Source organism: Suncus etruscus, chromosome 2 (assembly GCF_024139225.1).
Source record: "Suncus etruscus isolate mSunEtr1 chromosome 2, mSunEtr1.pri.cur, whole genome shotgun sequence".
NCBI classification, from domain to species: Eukaryota; Metazoa; Chordata; class Mammalia; order Eulipotyphla; family Soricidae; genus Suncus; species Suncus etruscus.
The window spans coordinates 71,556-93,126 of NC_064849.1; the positions used below are offsets into that span (position 1 = coordinate 71,556).

General features: G+C 48.7%; 1 protein-coding gene across 1 annotated transcript in view; it reads left to right on the top strand.

Annotated features, from left to right (window-relative positions):
• The first annotated feature begins 16,617 nt into the window (after positions 1 to 16,617).
• CORO1C (coronin 1C) overlaps positions 16,618 to 21,571 on the top strand; it is a 54,807-nt gene continuing 49,853 nt past the window's right edge. Inside the window, exon 1 of the mRNA XM_049767815.1 lies at positions 16,618 to 16,812. Within this exon, the coding sequence (XP_049623772.1) occupies positions 16,618 to 16,812 (195 nt within the window). The remainder of the gene's footprint in view (positions 16,813 to 21,571) is intronic.

Genomic DNA, 21,571 nt, shown 5'->3' on the forward strand with positions numbered 1-21,571 from the left:
TAGATTTGCCTTGCCTTGTATGTGGCTGACCCAGGATGGACCTGGATTTGATCCCTGGCATCCCATATGGTCCCCTGAGCCAGGAGCGATTTCTGAGCGCATTGACAGGAGTAATGCCCCTGAGCATTACTAGGTGTGGCCCCCAAACAAACAAACAAACAAAATATAATTGTAATTGGAAAACAAACGTTTAAGAAGCCCGTTTTAAAGCATGGGCTTTGGGGCTGGAGCCCTGGTGCAAGCGGTAGTGTGTCTGTCTTGCATGAGCTAACATAGGATGGACTGAGGTTTGATCCCCATCCCCCAAGCCAGGTGTAATTTCTGAGCGCATGGCCCCAAAACCAAAAAAGAAGAAAGCAGGGGCTTTGACTAGTGAGAGACACATCCTTTTGTCTATTTTTTTTTTTTTTTTTTTTTTTGGTTTTTGGGCCACACCTGGCATTGCTCTGGGGTTACTTCTGGCTGTCTGCTCAGAAATAGCTCCTGGCAGGCGCAGGGGACCATATGGGACACCAGGATTCGAACCAACCACCTTTGATCCTGAATCGGCTGCTTGCAAGGCAAACGCAGCTGTGCTATCTCTCCGGGCCCCCTTTTGTCTATTTCTTGCAATTTGTGGAAGTGACTTGGATAGAGTGAAATGTGTGTGTGTGTGTGTGGGGGGGGCAATTGCTCTGGTTTTGTGGTCAGGTTAGCAGAGTTGGATGAGAGATTGGGCGTCTGTGGCTGACCCAAGTTCCATCTCTGTTTTTTGTTTTTGTTTTTGGGTCCCACTCAGCAGCACTCAGGGGTTTACTCCTGGCTCTGTGCTCAGAAATCACTCCTGGCAGGCTTGGGGGACCATATGGGATGCTGGGAATTGAACCCGGTCCTTCCCAGGTTGGCTGCATGCAAGGCAAACACCCTACCGCTGTGCTATCACTCAGAGCCCCAAGTTCCATCTCTGGAACACATGTGGTTCCCCAGTAAAGGTCTCGGGGCAGAGAGACTTCTGGTTTTGGGCCCACAGCTTGTCTGCCTGCCTGCCTTCCGGTGCCCTTTGGCTTGCTGGCAGAGAGCTTGTGGTGGAAGTTCTGAACCTTTTTTATCTCCCCAGCCTGTGGGGGGTTTTCCCTATGTCAGCGTCACTTCCAGACCCATGTTCTCCAATCCCCCCCCCCCCATCCCCGGGAATGGGTATGAGGCTTCCTCCACAAAGAGGGAATTGTGCACCATGTCAGCTGTTGATGAGTCTTACAGTGAATTCATTTGAGTGATCCTGACATTGGGAAGTCATAGGCGGTGGGTGATATGACTATGTAAGAGAGCACAGAATGCTGGTTTGCGAGTGTGTGCACGCGCGCTTCCGGTAAGTTGTAAATTGTTAGGATTATTATTACAAACTGTTAATACAAGTTTATTTGCGAGGGTTTAGGGATAGGCATTCCCTGATCTTTGTGCTTGTCTTTTATTCCAAAGGCTTTAAAAAGGATTTGTGCTGTTTTTGGTGGACGCAGATTAGACATTCTCTTAGTTACTAGCATGTCATCTAATTTGTTCATTTTTTTATTTATTCATTTGGTTTTGAGGCCTGACCCAGAGGTTGGTGCTCAGGGCTTACTCCTGGCTCTATGCTTCAGGGATCATGCCTGGCAGTGTGTGGGGATATGTGGTTAGGGACATTTAACTAACATACAATTTTTGAGTTACGGGCTATTTTCTTTGTCAATTTTCATAGTTTGGAAGGAAAATGGGTTCAGAATGATTAGGCTTTATTCTTTTTTTTTTTTTTTTTTTTTTTTGGTTTTTGGTTTTTGGGCCACACCCAGCGGTGCTCAGGGGTTACTCCTGGCTGTCTGCTCAGAAATAGCTCCTGGCAGGCACGGGGGACCATATGGGACACCGGGATTTGAACCAACCACCTTTGGTCCTGGATTGGCTGCTTGCAAGGCAAACGCTGCTGTGCTATCTCTCCGGGCCCAGGCTTTATTCTTTAGCTAAAGTTGAAAAAGTTCTTAAAACCTTCTTAGAAATTCACTCCCAGAATATCTTTTTTTAAATTCTTGTTTTGTTTGGGGGCCACACCCAGGGATTGTACAAAGGTTACTCCTGGGTCTGTGCTCAGGATCACTCCTGGCAGGCTCTGGGACTATATGGGATGCCAGGGATTGAACCTGGGTCGGCTATGTGCAAGGCAAATGTCCTCCCCATTGTGCTATCACTCCAGCCCTGTGATTTACACTCTTAAACTTTTTCAACTCTGTGGTAGATACTTACCCTGTATTTTTTATCTTCTATAGAAAAGAGTTATATTATTTAAAAAAAAAAAAAGGTTCATACTTGTATGAGAAAGGGCAAAACTTGTTTGTCCTTGTCCTAAGGTACATTCCCTCCCCCCCCCCCCATTTTTTTGTGAGGAGCCACATTTAGCAGTCTCAGGGCTTATTCCTGACTGCACTCAGCCATAATCCTGAGGGCTCGGGGGTCCATCTGGGGTGCTGGGGATTGAACCAGTGTAGGCTACCTGTGATGCAAATTCCCTCGCTCCTGTACTCTCACGTCGGCCCTTTTTCAGAAAGACAATATAAAAAAAATTTTTTTTTAAATTTGATTCACTTAAGAGATTCATTTGTCTCTAGAATGTTTGAAAATTCTGGAAATGGGGATTTTTACTTCAAAGCGTGTTCATTTCATTTTCAATCAGCAGGTACAGTGTGATAAACCCTAGACACTATTGTAGGCAAAGTACCTTCATTTAAAAGCAACAGGTCAGAGCTAGAGAGATAGTACAGTGGTAGGGCGTTTGCCTTGCATGTGACCAAGCCAGGACAGACCTGAGTTCAATTCTCAGCATCCCATATGGTCCCCCGAGCCTGCCAGGAGTAGCCCCTGAGCACCTCTGGGTATGGCCCAAACCCCCCCCCCCAAAAAAAAAAGAGTGCACAGGTCATGGTTACTAGAAAAAGTATAGTTAACACAGTAAATAAGGAGTTTCTCAATGTCTTTATTTGCTTCAGATCTTACACTGATGACTGGAGACTCACTGGCCCCCTCTTTCACTCCCCCCACTTCATTTAGGGTTCATTTTTGGTGGGGAGAAGCTTGGGCCACTCCTGGCAGTGCTCAGGGCTCACTCCTGGCTCTCCATTCAGAAATCACTCCCAGTAGTACTCAAGAGATATGGGAGGCTGAGAATTGAACTCAGGTCAGCTATGTGTGAAAGGCAAGCGCTTTACCTGTTTACCAACTCCTAAATTTTGTTGAGGGGGCAGGGCTTACAATACTATTGAGAATATTTGGGGGTTGGAGCTATAACACAACAGGAGGGTATTTGCTTTGCACAGTCAGTCGGCCTGGTTGTTTGGGTGATTTCCCGATTACGTTGCCTTTGAGTCGCTGTCTCCCTGTGGCTCTTGTGCTTAGGGGTCACTCAGGTGATGCTCAAAGCAAGTATCATGCAAGCCAAGTGCCTTCATCCCGATGCTTTCTCTCCAGCCCCTAAGAATTAGTGACGTGTTTTGGTTTTTTGGGGATCACTCCCGTCAATGCCCCCAGTAATTACTCCTGGCAGTGCTTGGGCCATATGGGGTGCCAGGGATCAAACCCAGGGATTAAACCTGGGTTGGCTGTGTGCAAGGCAAGTGTCCTACCTGCTCTTCCTATTTATTGTTTTGTTTTCTGTTTTTGGGCCACATTCCAGAGATACTTAGGGGTTACTTCTGGTAGGCACTGCACTCCCTGCAGACTTGGGGAACCAAATGGAATGCCAGGGATTGAACCTGGGTTGGCTGTGTGCAAGGTCAACACACTACCTGCTATGCATGCTATTGCTCTGGGCCCTGCCGCTTTTCTATTTCTCTGAGTCCAGAATTGCTAAAATTTTATTCCAAGAGAAATACCCTCTCTGTAGGGAGTTTGAGTTCAGCCACTGTGTGTAGCTTTCCCCAGTTGTTGATAAGGAAAGTAGTCATCAGTAAGGAGTACAGAACATTTCCAGACCTCTTCTTCCTTGGCTCATCGTTCTTTTTTTTTTTTTTTGGTTTTTGGGCCACACCCGGTAACGCTCAGGGGTTACTCCTGGCTATGCGCTCAGAAGTCGCTCCTGGCTTGGGGGACCATATGGGACGCCGGGGGATCGAACCGCGGTCCGTCTCCTAGGCTAGCGCAGGTAAGGCAGGCACCTTACCTCCAGCGCCACCGCCCGGCCCCTGGCTCATCGTTCTTTTTAATTTTATTTATTTTACTTTACTTTTCTTGGTTCTGGGTCACACCAGTGTTGCTCATGGGTTACTCCTGGCCCTGTGCTCAGGAGTCAATCCTGGTGGGCTCAGGAGACCTATGGGATGCTGGGGTGGAAAACCCAGGTTGGCAGCATGCAAGGGTAAACGCCCTCCCTGCTGTGCTGTCATGCTCTGCTCCTCACGATCCATTCTTAGGTGAGTCTGTTGGGTCCCTCCCAGCTGGAGAGCTGCTGCAGTGGGCATGGGACCTCTGGGGACTAATTTGGTGCTGTGAAGAGTGAGGCTGAGTTGTCGGTCCGGTGGCTGGTCTCCTGGGCCATTCTTGAGGGAGATGGGTGCTGGCTGACGTTTGTGAGATTCCGAGGGTTCTCTGGGCAGGGAATTGCCCGCCCCAAGCCCGAGAGAGCTTCCTTCCAGTGGTCCTGCTCACCTCCCCTGGGAAACCCAGGCACGCCTGTTTATCAGGGTGCAGGCAGGAGAAGGCCAGTGGGAGGGCCAAGGGCCTGGAAGTGTGGCCTGCTTGTTCCATCCTGTCTATTGGTAATGCTACGAAGTATTCGCCACTAGTGGTGCTGGAGAGATGATTCAGAGGACTGAGCTTTGCACGAGGGAGGCCTGGGTTTGTTCCCTGAGTCCTGGCACTGCTGGAAGCAACCACAAGCACCTCCTGTGTCCGTCGTTGTCGTCCCCCCCGCCCCCCCCCCCATTGTCTGTCACTGAAGAGCTCGAGATCTGGAACCTTTAAATCTTGTATTTTTAGTAACTGAGCAATTTCTTTAATTTTGCTTTTTACTTTTTTTTTTTTTTTTTTTTTTTTTTTTGGTTTTTGGGCCACACCTGTTTGACGCTCAGGGGTTACTCCTGGCTATGTGCTCAGAAATCGCCCCTGGCTTGGGGGGGACCATATGGGACGCCGGGGGATCGAACCGCGGTCCTTCCTTGGCTAGCGCTTGCAAGGCAGACACCTTACCTCCAGCGCCACCTACCCGGCCCCGCTTTTTACTTTTTTTTTGTTTTGTTTTTTGTTTTTGGGTCACTCCCGGCAGCGCTCAGGGGTTCCTCCTGGCTCTACACTCAGAAATCGCTCCTGGCAGCCTCCGGGGACCATATGGGATGGGATGCTGGGATTCGAACCACCGTCCTTCTGCATGGAAGGCAAATGCCTTACCTACCTCCATGACTTTTTACTTTTTAAAATGAGTTAAGGCCATATTAAGGCATATTTTGTTTTTTGCCACACCCAGTGACACTCCTGGCTCTGCACTCAGAAATTACTCCTGGCAGGCTCAGGGGATCGAACTGAGGTCAACCTTGTACAAATCAAACACCTTCTGCTGTGCTGTCGCTTCAGCCCTCAGGGCACATTCTGTTATAAAGGCCTCTGATTTGTGAGAGAGACCAATTTGAGAGTTTATTTTCTTGGTGACAGATTAAAATTCAAGGGCTTCTGTATACATAACACTTATTCGTTCACTGCTACATCTTTGGCTGGTTGAAGCTTTTAATTTCTTGTTCTTTGTGTGTGTGTATGTGTAAATATATTTTTGTTTGTTTGTTTGTTTGTTTTGGGTCACACCCGGCAGCTCTCGGGGGTCACTTCCTGACTCTGCACTCTGCGCTCAGAAATCGCTTCTGGCAGGCTCAGGGGACCAACCATATGGGATGCCGGGATTCGAACCACTGTCCTTCTGCATGCATGCAAGGCAAGTGCCCCACCTCCATGCTATCTCTCCAGTCCCTTGTTCTTAGTATTTTTTTTATCCTTGCATATTGCTATTTAGCTTTTCTTAACCAGTCTTGTTTTTTTTAATTACTATTATTGTTTGGAGGGGGTCATACCCAGCGGCACTCAGGGTTACTCTCCCCCCCCCCCCCCCCGCCCCTCAGGGTTCTACGCTCAGAAGATGCTCCTGGCAGGCACAGGGGACCATATGGGATGCTGGGATTCAAACCACCGTCTGTTCAAATCAGCTGCATGCAAAGCAAACACCCTACCGCTGTGCTATCTCTCCGGCCCTTTTATTTTTTATTATTATTTAATTTTATTTATATTATTATTTTGGAGGCCATACTCAGTGGCACTCAAGGATGACTCCTGGCTCTGTGCTCTGAAATTACTCCTGCCAGGCTTGGGACACTATATTGGATGCTGAGGATCAAACCCGAATTGGCCATGTGCAAGGCAAATGCCCTACCTGCTTTGTTCTCACTCCAGCCCCCAACTTGTTTTGTTTTGTTTTTTGATTTTTAGGGGGTCATCTGGCAGCGCTCAGGGGTTACTCCCGATTCTGCACTCAGAAACTGCTCTTGGCGGACACAGGGGACCATATGGGATGCTGGGATTCGAACCTCTGCCTGACCTGGATCAACTACATGCAAGGCAAATGCCCTCCCACTGTGCTATTTCTCCAGCCCCAACTTGTTTCATTTTTAAAATGTTTTATTGAGATATAGTTGTATTAAAAACGTGGGGCTGGAACAATAGCACAGCAGGTAGGGTATTTTTATCCCATATGGTCTCCCTAAGTACTGCCAGGAATAATTCCTGAGCACAGAGCCAGGAGTGATCTCTGTGCACAACTGGGTGTGGTCCATAAAAAAAAAGTACATTTAGAGAGTACATCAGGGTGAACTTTGTAAATACTTCACTTCATTTCTTGTCAGATTTAATTTTTTGGAGTCATTTTCACATCTCTTTGTTTTTCTGTATTTATTTATTTATTTATTTATTATTTTTTTTTTTTTTGGTTTTTTTGGGCCACACCCGTTTGACGCTCAGGGGTTACTCCTGGCTATGTGCTCAGAAATCGCCCCTGGCTTGGGGGAACCATATGGGACGCCGGGGGATCGAACCGCTGTCCGTTCCTTGGCTAGCGCTTGTAAGGCAGGCACCTTACCTCCAGCGCCACCGCCCGGCCCCTATTTATTTATTTTTTGAGCCATACCTGATGATGCTCTGGGGTAACTCTTGGCTCTGTGCTCAGGAATCTTTTCTGATAGGGCTCAGGGGTGACCATATCAGGTACTGTGGATCAAACTGGATCAGCTCGGTGCAAGAACAGTGCTTTACCTGCCCCTCCTATTTTTCTGACCCTTTATCTTCTAAAATCATCAATGTATGCATGGATGAGTTGACATAACTTCCTAACACATTCCTGGAAGGAGACCAAATTGAGAATTCTAGAAGTGGTACTCTTAGAAAGCTTTAAAAAGTAGGGTTTTTTTTTTTGTATTCTATGTCACATTTTAGGGGTTAAATATGGCCTTTCATGCTCTCATCTACAATTTAGCATGTAGTATTGCGTGGTTTGTTTTTATTTTGCCATACCTGGCTGCGCTTAGGGTTGGCCTTGGCTGTGTGCTCAGGAATTACTCCTGGCAGGCTCAGGGGACTCTATGAGTTCAAACTCAGATTGGCTGTGTGCAAGGCAAACATCCTCAAATTGTATGTCTGGTGGGGAAGTTTGTCATCGAGAAAGTATGAACATTCAGGAGTTAGAGGGGGTTGGATTGCTCCGTCCCTTGTGGTATTCCACACTCCCCCCCCCCCCATGTGTTTCTAGCCTGAAAACTAAATGTCTGGAAGCTGACAGGCTTTAAAATTCTTTCTATCTTGGTTGCTTCTTGGTAGATCTCTGTTGTCTTTTCATAGAAACATTTATTTAAGATACCTTTTGTTGTTTTGGGGCCCCGTCCACTGGTGCTCAGGGCTTCTTCACTCCTGGCTCTGCACTCAGGCAGGCTCAAGGGACCCTATGGGTTGCTACACAAGGCAAGTGCCCTCCCTGATGGACTAAAAGCTTTCGTTTTTATTAAAATGTTTTTTGTTTGTTTGATTTTTGGCTTGTACCTCATAGGTGCTCAGGGATCAATCCAGGGAGATTTGGGGAACCTATGGAATGCCAGGGATCGAAATGGGGTTGACTCTGAGCAGGGCAAACTTCCTGCTGTGCTGTTGCTACAGCCCCACCTTCTCCCTTTTACTCACCTGCAACTTCTATTACAGTAGGCAAAGGAGGCTTTTTTTTTTTTTTTTTTGGTTTTTGGGCCACACCCTGTGACGCTCAGGGGTTACTCCTGGCTATGCGCTCAGAAGTTGCTCCTGGCTTCTTGGGGGACCCTATGGGACGCCGGGGGATCGAACCTCGGTCCATCCTAGACTAGCGCAGGCAAGGCAGGCACCTTACCTCCAGCGCCACCGCCCGGCCCCTGCATTTTTTTTTTTTAGAATGTGTCATGTATGAACCAGCTAATAGAGCGGGATATAGTAAATAGGAATTGTTAGGCCAACTTTTTGAATCGCTTTGATTTTTGTTTTGTTTTGTTTTATTTTTTGGTTCATACCTGGCTTGGTGGCACTGGGGATAGAACACAAACCACCAGCATTCAAAGCATGTGATCACCTCATGGAGCTCTAGCTCTAACCCCTGAGACTTGAGAAGACTTTTCCTCCTTGGTATTGTTTTGGCATCATACCCGATTGTCGTACTCTTGCCTCTGTAATTGGATTTTGGGGCCACATTCAGCAGCACTTAGGTTCCTGCTCGCTCTGCGCTCAGAAAGTACTCCTGGTGGTGCTCGGGGGACCCTATGGAATGCTGGGGATCGAGCCCGGGTTGGCAGAATGCAAGACAAATGACCTCCCCACTGTGCTGTTGCTCCAACCTCCCCCTACCGCAGGGGTATCAAACTCAATTTACCTGGGGGCCACAGGAGGCAAAGTCGGGTGATCCTTGAGTGCAAAGTCAGTAGTAAGCCTTGAGCATTGGGGTTGTGACCCAAACAACTAAAACAAAACAAAAAAAGATTCCTCTAGGGCAGGGCCACAAAATGTTGTACGGGGGGCCTTGAGTTTGAGACCCCTACCCTATCCCCTCCTCTGTATTTCAGTCACTCATGGGTGGTGATCAGGGGACAGTGTGGCCACAGAAATCCAAGTAGGACTCAGAAATCCAAGTAGGACTCGTACATGCAGAGTATGTTTTCCATCCTGTTCTGAGACAGTTCTCTGGCAGGAAACTTTATTCTACACCTCAAAAAAAAAACTCCCAGAAACCTAGATTTGGGGATTTAATCCGGATACCTCCTATATTTGTATGTTGGATGCTGCTCTAGAAAATGTATATTCATACTATTCATTTTTTTGTTTGTTTTTGGACCACACCCGGCGACGCTCAGGGGTTCCTCCGGGCTATGTGCTCAGAAATTGCTCCTGACTTGGGGGACCATATGGGACGCAGGGTGGGGGAGGGATCGAACCAAGGTCCTTCCGAGGCTAACGCCAGCAAGGCAGACGCCTTACTGCTCCACGCCACCACTCCAGCTCCTTGTTGTTAAGTTCTGTTCCAGCTTTATCACTGGAGAATTTTGCAATCATTGGGCCTTTTGGTTTTAAGAGCTTGGTTTCCTTGTTTCCTACTTGGCATTCTCTGTTCAGTAATAGCCTTTTGCACCTTAAAAACAGCCACCCACGGGCCCGGAGAGATAGCACAGCGGCATTTGCCTTGCAAGCAGCCAATCCAGGACCAAAGGTGGTTGGTTCGAATCCCGGCGTCCCATATGGTCCCCCATGCCTGGCAGGAGCTGTTTCTGAGCAGACAGCCAGGAGTAACCCCTGAGCATCGCCAGGCGTGGCCCCCCCCCCCCCAAAAAAAAAAAACCCAAAAAACAAAAAAAAAAAAAACAGCCACCCTCAAAGCAAAGCCTTCCCGTTGGGATTGCTGAGATCACTCACCACAGGCTGATGGGTGGCCTCTGCCACGGGCCCAGGAGTGTTGGTGCCCAGTGCCGGCAGGATCCTGCTCCTTGTTGGGTTTTCCTGTCTGCGTTCCCTCAGGATGTGTTTCCTTTCATACAAACCGCACAAGTACCATCTGTGGGACCTTTCCACAGATAACCCCCAGTCAACAGGAAGCCGCCAACATTGTGGCTGTTTCAAGAGGAGATGCCTGGTAGGAGAAGAGCGACAGAGTCAGGACTTCGATTCACGCTTAGAGCGACTGATCTCAGAGGCCATTCCTGTGTAACAGACACCCCGTTTTGTCTACTCTTTCCCCTTTGAACACCTAGCTCCTCTCCTGTTTGACCTGTGAAATCAAGTTCCTCTTGGTAGTGTCATGAGAAACAAGCCTTTCTGTTGTCTTGGCATTGAGAGGTGGAAGTTTGACTCAGTGGTCACAGTAAACTTTTTGTTGGCTGTTCTCAAGTCCTTGAACCTTAGTTCTCTTCACAGGCAGATCTTGGTTAAGATCTTTGCTTGAGGCCGGAGAGATAGCATGGAGGTAAGGCATTTGCCTTTCATGCAGAAGGTCATAGGTTCAAATCCCGGCATCCCATATGGTCCCTGAGCCTGCCAGGAGCGATTTCTGAGCGTAGAGCCAGGAGGAACCCCTGAGCGATGCCAGGTGTGACCCAAAAACCAAAAAATAAATCTTAAAAATTTGGGGCCGGGCGGTGGCGCTAAAGGTAAGGTGCCTGCCTTGCCTGCGCTAGCCTTGGACGGACCGCGGTTTGATCCCCCGGCGTCCCATATGGTCCCCCAAGCCAGGAGCAACTTCTGAGCACATAGCCAGGAGTAACCCCTGAGCGTTACTGGGTGTGGCCCAAACCCCCCCCCCCAAAAAAAAAAGATCTTTGCTTGAGGCCGAAGAGATAGCCATGGAGGTAAGGCATTTGCCTTGCATGCAGAAGGTCAGTGGTTCGAATCCCGGCATCCCCGAGCCTGCCAGGAGCGATTTCTGAGGTAGAGCCAGGAGGAACCCCTGAGCGCTGCTGGGTGTGACCCAAAAAACCCCAAACAAACAAAAAAAAAGATGTTTGCTTATCCAGGGGCCAAGCAATAGCAAGTGGGGAGGGTGTTTGCCTTGCACGCAGCTGATTCAGGACGCATTGTGGTTTGAATACTGGCATCCCATATGGTCCCCTGTGCCTATGGTCCCCTGTGCCTGCCACGAGCGATTTCTGAGCAGAGTCAGGAGTAATGCCTTGCACACAACCAATCCAGGTTCAATCCCTGGCATCACATGCGGTCTCCCGAGCCTGCCAGGAGAGATTTCTGAGTGCAGAGCCAGAGTAACTCCTGAGCACTGCCAGGTGTGACCCCCGGGTCCCCAAATGTTTGCTTATCTAGTTTATACTGGTGTTGTGTGTGCACTTGTGGTTATATACAGATTTTGTGTGTGCATTTCTGTTACACCTTTAGAGAGTGGGGGATTTCCCCTGGCGTAGACCATGTTGTGCCAGGATCAAGCCCAGCTTCTCTGTGAAGCACGTGAGCCTTTTGAACCATCTCCCAGTCTTATAAACTTTGGTTATTTTGTTTATTTTCTTAGATGATCTATAAAGTATTGGAAATAGTACTTGTCAGCATTTAGATTTTTTTGAATTAAAAACCATTTTTTAATTACTTTCCTTGGTGGGACCATGCCCAGTTGTTGCATTAATTAATTAACGATGGGGCTGGATGGCGATGGATGGAGGCCTTTGTGCTTAGGCCCCAGCCACGTGGCTTCATCCCCATCCAGCTGGCGAATTTCAGGCCCAGGTAATCCGCGTAATCAAGACTCACTCACACGCAGGCTTCAGGAAGAATCATCTTTATTTATGCCCTAGCCACCACAGGTGTGTGGCCTATGTCAACCTTTTAAGCATTCAGCTATATTTTGCTAGCCCTGCATCTTTTTTTTTTTTTTTTTTTTTTTTGTTTTTGGGCCACACCCGGTAATGCTCAGGGGTTACTCCTGGCTATGCGCTCAGAAGTTGCTCCTGGCTTGGGGGACCATATGGGACACCGGGGGATCGAACTGCGGTCCGTCCAAGGCTAGCACAGGGAAGGCAGGCACCTTACCTTTAGCGCCACCGCCCGGCCCCAGCCCTGCATCTTATCTCCTGTTAGCCATCTTCCCTTTGGGCTCCATGCGGCCCAAAGATCCAAAAGCCAGGAAGCCAAGCCGGGCCAAAAGAGAAACGGCAAAAGGCAAAAGGGCCAAAAGGCGCGAATTCCCTTGGTCCCAGCCTTATCTACCTTTTTCCAAACCCCTCCCAGGAATGGGAGGGGCTTGCAGGTAAAGTTACACCTACTATCCGGTTCAGACCCCTCCCAGAAATGGGTGGGTCTTAGGGTACACCACATTTCCCCCTTTTTTAAAATATTTTCATGCGCCAACGTAATAAAGTGAAAATTAATATACCAGCCCTTTTCAAAAACATATTATTTGCAAAATATACTTTACACCTGTAACCTAAAATTCTATTAATGCTTTTTTACCAAGCACTATTTCGGAACTTTCATGTTCCTATACTTTTAAACTATATTGGGGGAACTATTTGTTCCTATAACTTTTCTATACACAAGTACTTCAGCATACATGCATAACATACATTTTAAAAACAGGCTAAGTACATTAAAATACACAGTAAAACATTTTGCAATTGAAAATATTAACTCTGAAAGACAACAAAACACATTTAAATTATAAAGAAAATGACTTAAGACAAAGATGCAGGTGGTTAGAAATTAGATGTTTAAATGAGCTAAACTGAATGACTTCCCTTTTATTTTTATTTTTTAACTACTAAGTAAAACTTATCCCATCACCAACTATGAGTAAAATATTACTACCCACTAATTTTCTACACCTAAAACCATAGTTCAGATGATTAATTTGTCCCACGTTGATCTCACCACGTGGCTTCTTTAAACTTTTAAAGTTCAGATGTTTTGTCCCACGCTGATCTTACCACGTGGCTTTCTTCCGTAGTTCCAGGCTCCGCTGCCGGTTTGTGATCTGGAGCGAGGATTCCAGGTTTTTCGCTTTTCCGGGCCAAACTGAGCCCAGCCAAGCCGATTCCAGCCGAGATTTCAGCCGAGCCGAGCTGCTTGGAGCTTGCCCCTTGGAGCTTTTTGCCGCAGGGGCTTCACCGCTGCCTTTTTTCCCCTCTGGGAGCACTTTGGATGTTCAGAGTTCCAAGTGATTTAAACTAAAAGTTCAGTTCGAAATTTCCAAAGTCGAAATCCAAATTCAAGCCAAAGGTCATTTTCAGAAAATCAGTCCACTTTAAATACAGTCTTTTTTCTCCTCCGTTTCCAATTTAGACTTTTAATAAGTCTTTGAAGAGGCCCAGGTTTTTGTTTCTTGTAACAAAGTTTCAGTTTTGGGCCTGGGCTGGAGGTGATGCAAGCTTTCACCTCTTTTTTTTCAATTGCCCTTCTTTCCCTAGAAGGGGTCACGGCCATGTTTGAACATGGCTCCACGTGGCCCAGTGTTTTGGGCTCAGTGCACCCGAAAAGAGCCAAAATGAAACAGAAGAGCAGAAATATTACCATTTTTGCTGTTTTGTTGGGTCCAGGATTTAGGTCCCTGTTCGGGCGCCAGATGTTGCATTAATTAATTAACGATGGGGCTGGATGGCGATGGATGGAGGCCTTTGTGCTTAGGCCCCAGCCACGTGGCTTCATCCCCATCCAGCTGGCGAATTTCAGGCCCAGGTAATCCGCGTAATCAAGACTCACTCACACGCAGGCTTCAGGAAGAATCATCTTTATTTATGCCCTAGCCACCACAGGTGTGTGGCCTATGTCAACCTTTTAAGCATTCAGCTATATTTTGCTAGCCCTGCATCTTATCTCCTGTTAGCCATCTTCCCTTTGGGCTCCATGCGGCCCAAAGATCCAAAAGCCAGGAAGCCAAGCCGGGCCAAAAGAGAAACGGCAAAAGGCAAAAGGGCCAAAAGGCGCGAATTCCCTTGGTCCCAGCCTTATCTACCTTTTTCCAAACCCCTCCCAGGAATGGGAGGGGCTTGCAGGTAAAGTTACACCTACTATCCGGTTCAGACCCCTCCCAGAAATGGGTGGGTCTTAGGGTACACCACACCCAGTGATACTTTGGGGCTAGGGGACCACCTTGGATGCTGGGGATTGAACCCAGGTCAGCTGTGTACAAGGCACACCTTGCAAGGCATACCCACTGTGCTATTGCTCCAACCCCATTTATTGCTTATTTTCGTTTTGTGTTTGGGCCATACCCAACCGTGCTCATGACTTAGTCCTGGCAGAGCTGAGGGTCGCATATTGGATGCCAGGGATGTGCAAGGCTAACACACTACCTGGTGTACTATTGCTCTGGACCTAGTTTCTTTTTCTGAAATTTTTATTTTTAATGCTGGGACTCAAACCCTGAGCCTCTCACATGTGCCGGGTACCCAGTTCTCTGTCGATGAACCACATTCCTAGCCTCATAAATTTCTTTGCTTTTGATCACACCCCAGTGCTGGGCATGGAATCAGGATTGGCCATAGGCAAGGGAGGAACCTGGTATAGGACTACTTTGTATCATGTCTTCCAGTGAAGATAGTCAAGAGCTTTATTTATTTATAATAAAGATATTGGAACACTCAACTTCTTTATAATTAATGTTTATGTTGTCGTTGGACACTACATGGTATTTAGCTCATTTGAGTCAAGGGAAAATGGCCTCTAATTTTTGTATTTGTGACTCTTCTCGCATGCTCTTTACAAAGAAAAGTGCAGCATGGGGGCCTGGGAGGTGCTAGGGCAAGGTCCACCCCTGCCCATGTCTGTGCCTGGTTCAGTCCTTGGCACATCACATGGCCCCAAGTCTTGCAAAGGTGCAGCCTTGGGGACCCTGAGCACTGTCAGGTGTGTTTCTGAGGCCCCTGCTTACTGCTGGGGTTGCCTGGATACCCCTCAGCAGCCCTGAGCCTCCCCGTGGAGCCACCATCCTGGTTGTCCAAGCAGCACAAGAGAGTGATCCCCTGGCCTTAGAGAAGGAAGAAGAAAAGTAAGAGCAAGGGATAAAAATCAGACTTGATCTCTGTGGGATGGCGGGTGGGGGGAGAGTTCTCATCTGTAGTCTGGCCTGCCGGCTTGTGTTCTAGAGCCTTGGGCGCCAGGGATTGGCAGCCCCATAGGCCAGAGCGCCACCAGCTTGTGTCTGCTGTTCCCTGAGGGTCATGGCACTGGGACGAAGGTGTCTGAGTGCAGAGCTGCTCCTCGGTCTGGCTCCATCTAGGCTGCAGCCCCTCTTCCCACCCCATCCTTGCTCTTGGGAAAGTGTGTGGGGAGCATGGGGCTCCCCCAGGCCTGGCCTGACATCCTTTCCTGAGCCTCTTTTCCCAAGATGGTCATGTCTGCTCATCACATCTCCTGCCTGTGTACCCCATTTGCTCTTACATATAAAAGAGGTGCCTTTCCCATCTCTTGTCCTTCGTTGCGGGGACCACCAGGATTCGAACCACCGTCCATCCTGGATTGGTTGCTTGCAACACCCTGCTGCTGTGCTATTCCTCCGGCCCCTTTTCTCTTCTTTTTTTCTTTTCTTTCTGGTTTTGGGACTTCTGGGGTGGTTCCTAGCTCATTGAGAAGGAGTCGCCCTGGAGCTAGGCTGGGAGGAAGCTTGTGCTGCTGGGAATTGAACCTAGAGCAGCATGCATGTGAGATCATGTGCATTGCCTGCAGAAGGAGGGAAGAGAAATGCCCTTGTATTTCCTGGGAAGTGACCTTCTTTCATGGCCCTCCAGCATTTTCCAGTTGAGCTTTTCATGTTTCAAATGCATAGAAACTTGACCTATAAAGGATGATGACCTGCATGGCATGACTGATTTCTCCTAAGGTAACTTTTTTGGAGGCCCTCCCAAGCAGTGATGGGAAGCCACATACCCTGATATCCAACCAGGTGAGGCTGGAAAGGCCCATGCTAGGACTTGGGGGTAGGCACTGAAGCGGCAGGGAACCCTTAGGACACATTGGCTGCCTCAGGGTCTCCTGTAGTGCTGGGGGTTAGAACTTCTGTTAGAGCTTCTGTACATGCAGCAGTGCCCCTGGACCCCATGTTGTTTCTTCAGCTTGGGGTATTTTGGGGGCTCTTGTGGGAACGTGCTGGTGGCAGTGGTGGGGGCTGTGCAGATGGTGGTGTGGGGATTCTGGGACCAGCTGACCCCATTCTGGCTTCTGTGTGCAGTGTATGGTTTACTGTTGGGGGATTGGGGAAGCTTTTTTGGCTACTCCTGCCTGAATGGTATTGACAAGTGTCAGGCGCTGGCAGAGTAGATGCAGAGCATTGGCTGTCTTCTTCGTCCTGTGCTCAGAATGTCTAGTTTGAAGAGAAGCTGGACTCAGAGGTCTGGGGCTCTCATGCCCGCCAAGAGCTGGCTGCCACCCAGGCCCCAGGAATTGAGAGGTCAATTTTTGTGTTTTTTGTTTGTTTGTTGGTTGGTTGTTGTTTTTGCACCCAGCTGCGTTTCGAAATTACTCTTGGCAGGCTTGGGACCATATGGGATGCTGGGATGGAACCCAGGTCGGCATGTGCAAGGCCAATGCTTTTGGTGCTGGTCCCAGGCATATAGAATTGAACATCATTTTTGCTCCTCTGCAGACACGATGAGGCGAGTGGTGCGACAGAGCAAGTTCCGGCATGTGTTTGGGCAGGCTGTGAAAAACGACCAGTGTTATGATGACATCCGAGTGTCCCGTGTGACCTGGGACAGCTCTTTCTGCGCCGTCAACCCCAGATTTGTTGCCATCATCATCGAAGCGAGTGGGGGAGGAGCGTTCCTGGTGCTTCCTCTGCACAAGGTAAGTAGCGGGACTTGGCACTTGGCTACGCTGGGCTTGGAATTTCTCTCCTAAGAAGACAGTGATTTGGAGGTGGATATTCACTAAGAATTGCAGGGCTGGTGAGACTTTTTTTTTTTTTTTTTTTTTTTTTTTGGTTTTTGGTTTTTGGCTTTTAGGCCACACCCAGCAGTGCTCAGGGGTTACTCCTGGCTGTCTGCTCAGAAATAGCTCCTGGCAGGCACGGGGAACCACATGGGACACCGGGATTCGAACCAACCACCTTTGGTCCTGGATCGGCTGCTTGCAAGGCAAACACCGCTGTGCTATCTCTCTGGGCTGACTTTTTCTTTTCATTTGCATTTTATGACTGTTTTTTTTCTGGGCACACTCAGTGATGCTTAGGACTCTGCACTCACAATATCTATATTTTGTTTGGGTGGGTAGAGGGTTTGGACCCATACCTCCTAATATATACTGGGGCTTCTTCTAGCTCTGTGTTTGGGGAGGGGCGGCACCACTGGGATCAAGGCACCACTGGGATCAAATGTAGTTTGGCTGCATTCAAAGAGGATACTTTAGTGCCAATCCCAACAACTTGTATTTCCTGCTGATAAATGAGATTCGAGAACTTAGGACTATATTCCAGAACAACCTAGTAAGTCTCCACATAGGATCTGTGCAGTGTGAACAAACAGATATCTGGGTCTCTATTTATCCTAGCTGGTTCTCGGGTCACATCCCCTTTTCCTCCTAGGGTGCTTCCCAGCTCTCTTAACTTCAGCTTTGTTCTTTCAGAAGCCCTTTCCAATATGGGGGGAGAAGATGAGAGATTGGACATTTTTCAGCTGTTCATTTTTGTTTTGGGCCACACCCGGTGGCACTTGGAGGTAGTACTGACTCTGGGCTCAGGAATTGCTCCTGGCAGGCTTGAGGGACCATGTGGGATGCCGGGGATCGAACCTCATGCAAGGCAAATGCCCTAGCCACTGTGCTATAATTCCGGTCCCTCTAAGCTGTTAAACAAAAACGACATTGGCATTTAATGAGAAATCTCAGGACTGTTAACTTGGAGAAGGAACCATTTGATGAGTCCTCACGTCGAGAGAGGGGTGCTGGGAGCAGGTGAGAAGGCCACCGTGGGGTCCCTGTAGCGGTGTTTCTGCTCTGCTGGCAATTGTGCCTTACCTCCATCTGGGCCATGCGGATGACCGGGTGAGGCAATCCCTTGTGATTCTCAAGTTGGCTCTCACAGTGAGCTTCTGCCAGAATTGCTCCCACTGTAGTTTGGTGTCTTCCTCTGGGCAGTTTGTGCTGGGAAAAGCACTTTGCTTTCTATCTGCCACTCATGACTAAAGCATCTCAACATCTGGTATTGATTTGTGCAGCCCGAGGGACGTGGCGTCTGCAGTAGACCATCTCATCACAGATTGGAGCTGAGCCCTAGGGACACCTGAAATGTGTTCGAATGTGCCATCTTCCTGGCAACATTGTGGGTCCCTGAATGTATTTAGTGTTGGGGCCCTGGTGGTAGTCGGGGGATTCCTGGACCATTGCTAGACGGGGATGTGTGTCAATTTTTGGAGGTACATAGGGGACCAGGTAATGCTGGTGATCATCAGACTGAGCCTCATAAATGCATCCCCAACCCCAACCTGTTGATCTCTCTCTCTCCCTCTCTCTCCTCTCTCTCTCTCTCTCTCTCCTCTCTCTCTCCTCTCTCTCCTCTCTCTCTCTCTCTCTCTCTCTCTCTCTCTCTCTCTCTCTCTCTCTCTCTCTCTCTCTCTCTCTCTCTCTCTCTCTCTCTCCCTCCCTCCCTCCCTCCCTCTCCCTCCCTCCCTCCCTCCCTCCCTCCCCCTCTCCCTCTCCCCTCGGTTTGGCCCATACCCGATTGATGCTCAGGGGTTACTCCTGGCTAAGCGCTCAGAAATCGCCCCTGGCTTAGGGGGACCATAAGGGATGCTGGGGGATCGAACCAAGGTCCTTCCTTGGCTAGCGCTTGCAAGGCAGACGTATTACCTCTAGTTCCACCTCCCCGGCTCCTCCCTCTCCTTTCCTTCCTCCTTCCCTCTCCCTCTCTCTCCCTCTCTCTCTCTCTCCCCCCTCTCTCCCCCCTCTCCCTCCCTCCCTCTCTCCTTCCCCCTCCCCTTGAGTGTATTTGATGGGGTGTTGGGCCACATCTGGCAGCTCTCAGGGGTTACTCCTGTCTCTGCACTCTTGGCAGGCTTAGGAGACCTTATGGGATACTGGAGATCAAACTGGGGTCTTCCATATGCAAGACAAATGCCCTCCCCACTGTGCTGTTGTTCCAGCATCCTTTGAGCTTATTTTAAAGGATCTTTTCCTCAAATAGAAATTTGAGTGTTTTATTTATTTATTTATTTATTTTGGTTTTTTTTGGGGGGGGGGCCACACCCAGTAACGCTCAGAAGTTGCTCCTGGCTTGGGGGACCATATGGGACGCCGGGGGATCGAACTGTGGTCCGTCCAAGGCTAGCGCAGGCAAGGCAGGCAAGGCACCTTACCTCTTGCGCCACCGCCCGGCCCCATGAGTGTTTTTATTTTTATGTAGAAAATCGCCCCTCATTGGCAAATAGTATAGTCTTCACTGTTAGAACTATGCTTAGCTGGTTTTGGACCTGGAGTCTGAATCAAACGTCACTTCTATTTGATGTCCACAACATTTTTAGGGGAGGGTGTATCTGGCTATGCCTAGGAAACCTTGCAGCAACACTGAACCTAGGGCTTCCTCATGTAAAACGGGGGCTCAGAGTTTCATGGCCTTAGTCTCCCCAACTTGCTTTTGTCACCAGAAGCAAGAAGTATATGGAAAGTGCCTTTTTTGGAGGGCAGGAGGGAAAGGCCACACCCAGTATTGCTCAAGGTCTGTTCTTGTCTCTCTGCTCAGGACTGAAACCCTGGCAGTACTTAGGGGACCGTGTGACGTGTAAAGCCTTAAACCAGGGTTGTGACTACTGCCTCTGTGTACAAGACTGGCGCTTTACCTCCCTCCTGTGCTGCTCTTTCTGACTCCTGGAAGCCTGACTCGGTTGTGGTGGGTTTTGTTTTGATGTTTGGGCCAAACCTGGCAGTGCTCAGGGTCTTCTGGGTACCAGAACTCAAACCATACTGGCCGCATGCAAAGCCCAGAAGTGCTCTGTCTCACTGCACTCTCTCTTGGGCCTGGTAGTGGAATTTTAGCCTGTCAGCCAAACATCGCCAAGATTCGGGGCTCAGCTGTTCTGTTTGCAATTTTGACTAAGGGATTAAATTAGACCTTTTCTTCCCTGGTTTTTGGATCTTTGTTTATTTCTTTATTTGGTTTTTGGGCCACACCAGGTGGTGCTCAGGGGTTATACTCCTGGCTCTGTGTTCAGGAATTAGGCCAGGCAGACTTGGGAGACCATATGTGATAGTGGGGCTCGAACCCGGGTCAGCCACAGGCAAGGCAAACACTCTACCTGCTGTGTGATTGCTCCGGACCCATCATTTTCCCCCTTAAATTGAACAAGGAAATGAAGAAGCCCTAAAGGAACTTGTTATGTGTGGGGGTGGAAGCCACTTCCAGCAGTACGTGGGAGGCTGGTGAGAATTGAAATTTGGGTCTCCCACATGGAAAACATTTGTTTTCTAGCCCTTTGAACATTCACATTGTTGAGTCTTTGCATTTCTAAACTTTGGGAAACTTTAGGTTTCATTGTGCGGTCTGGAAGCTAACAAATGCCTGTGTTCTCCAATTCCATTAAAAAGCCTATAGGTTAGAAAGAGGCCTTTGGGGCCGGGCGGTGGCTCTGGAGGTAAGGTGCCTTTGCCTTGCCTGCGCTAACCTAGGACGGACCGCGGTTTGATCCCCCGGCGTCCCATATGGTCCCCCAAGAAGCCAGGAGCAACTTCTGAGCGCATAGCCAGGAGTAACCCCTGAGCGTCACAGGGTGTGGCCCAAAAACCAAAAAAAAAAAAAAAAAAAAAAAAGAAAGAGGCCTTTGGTATTTCCTAGCTTAGCGAGATTTGTGGGAGTTCAGGCACAGTAGATTATTTTCAAGTGGTCACATGTGGATGAAGTGTCTCATTTGGCAAGTGTCTCACCCCGTCTTTCCTAAGCAGTGACACTGTGTCGATTTGCTTCAAAGAAACTTGTTGGCCTGGCCGGTGCAGTGGCACAGGCGGTAGGGTGTTTACCTTGCCTGCGCTAACCTAGGACTGACCGCGGTTCGATCCCCTGGCGTTCCATATGGTCTCCCAAGCCAGGAGCCAGGATTTCTGAGCACATAGCCAGGAGTAACCCTTAAGCATCTCTGGGTGTGCGCCCCCGCCCCCAACAAAAGAAAAATGAAAAGGTAAAAGAAAAAAAAGAAGAAACTTGTCGGGGCCAGAGTAATAGCACAGCGGCAGGGTGTTTGCCTTGCACATAGACGACCCTGGACAGCGGCAGGGTGTTTGCCTTGCACATAGATGACCCTGGACGGACCCGGGTTCTATCCCTGGTATCCCATATTTTTCCCCAATCCTGCCAGGAGCAATTTCTGAGCTCAGAGCCAGGAGTAACCCCTGAGCACCTCTGGGTGTGGCCCCAAAACAAAACAAAAAATATCTTCCCCCTAGGAGCACTGGTGTGGAGTTTTCTTTTTTTTTTTTGGTTTTTGGTTTTTGGGTCATACCCGGCAGTGCTCAGGGGTTACTCCTGGCTCTATGCTCAGAAATCACTCCTGGCAGGCTCTGGGGACCATATGAGTGCCGGGATTCAAACGGATGACCTTCTGCATGAAAGGCAATGCTATCT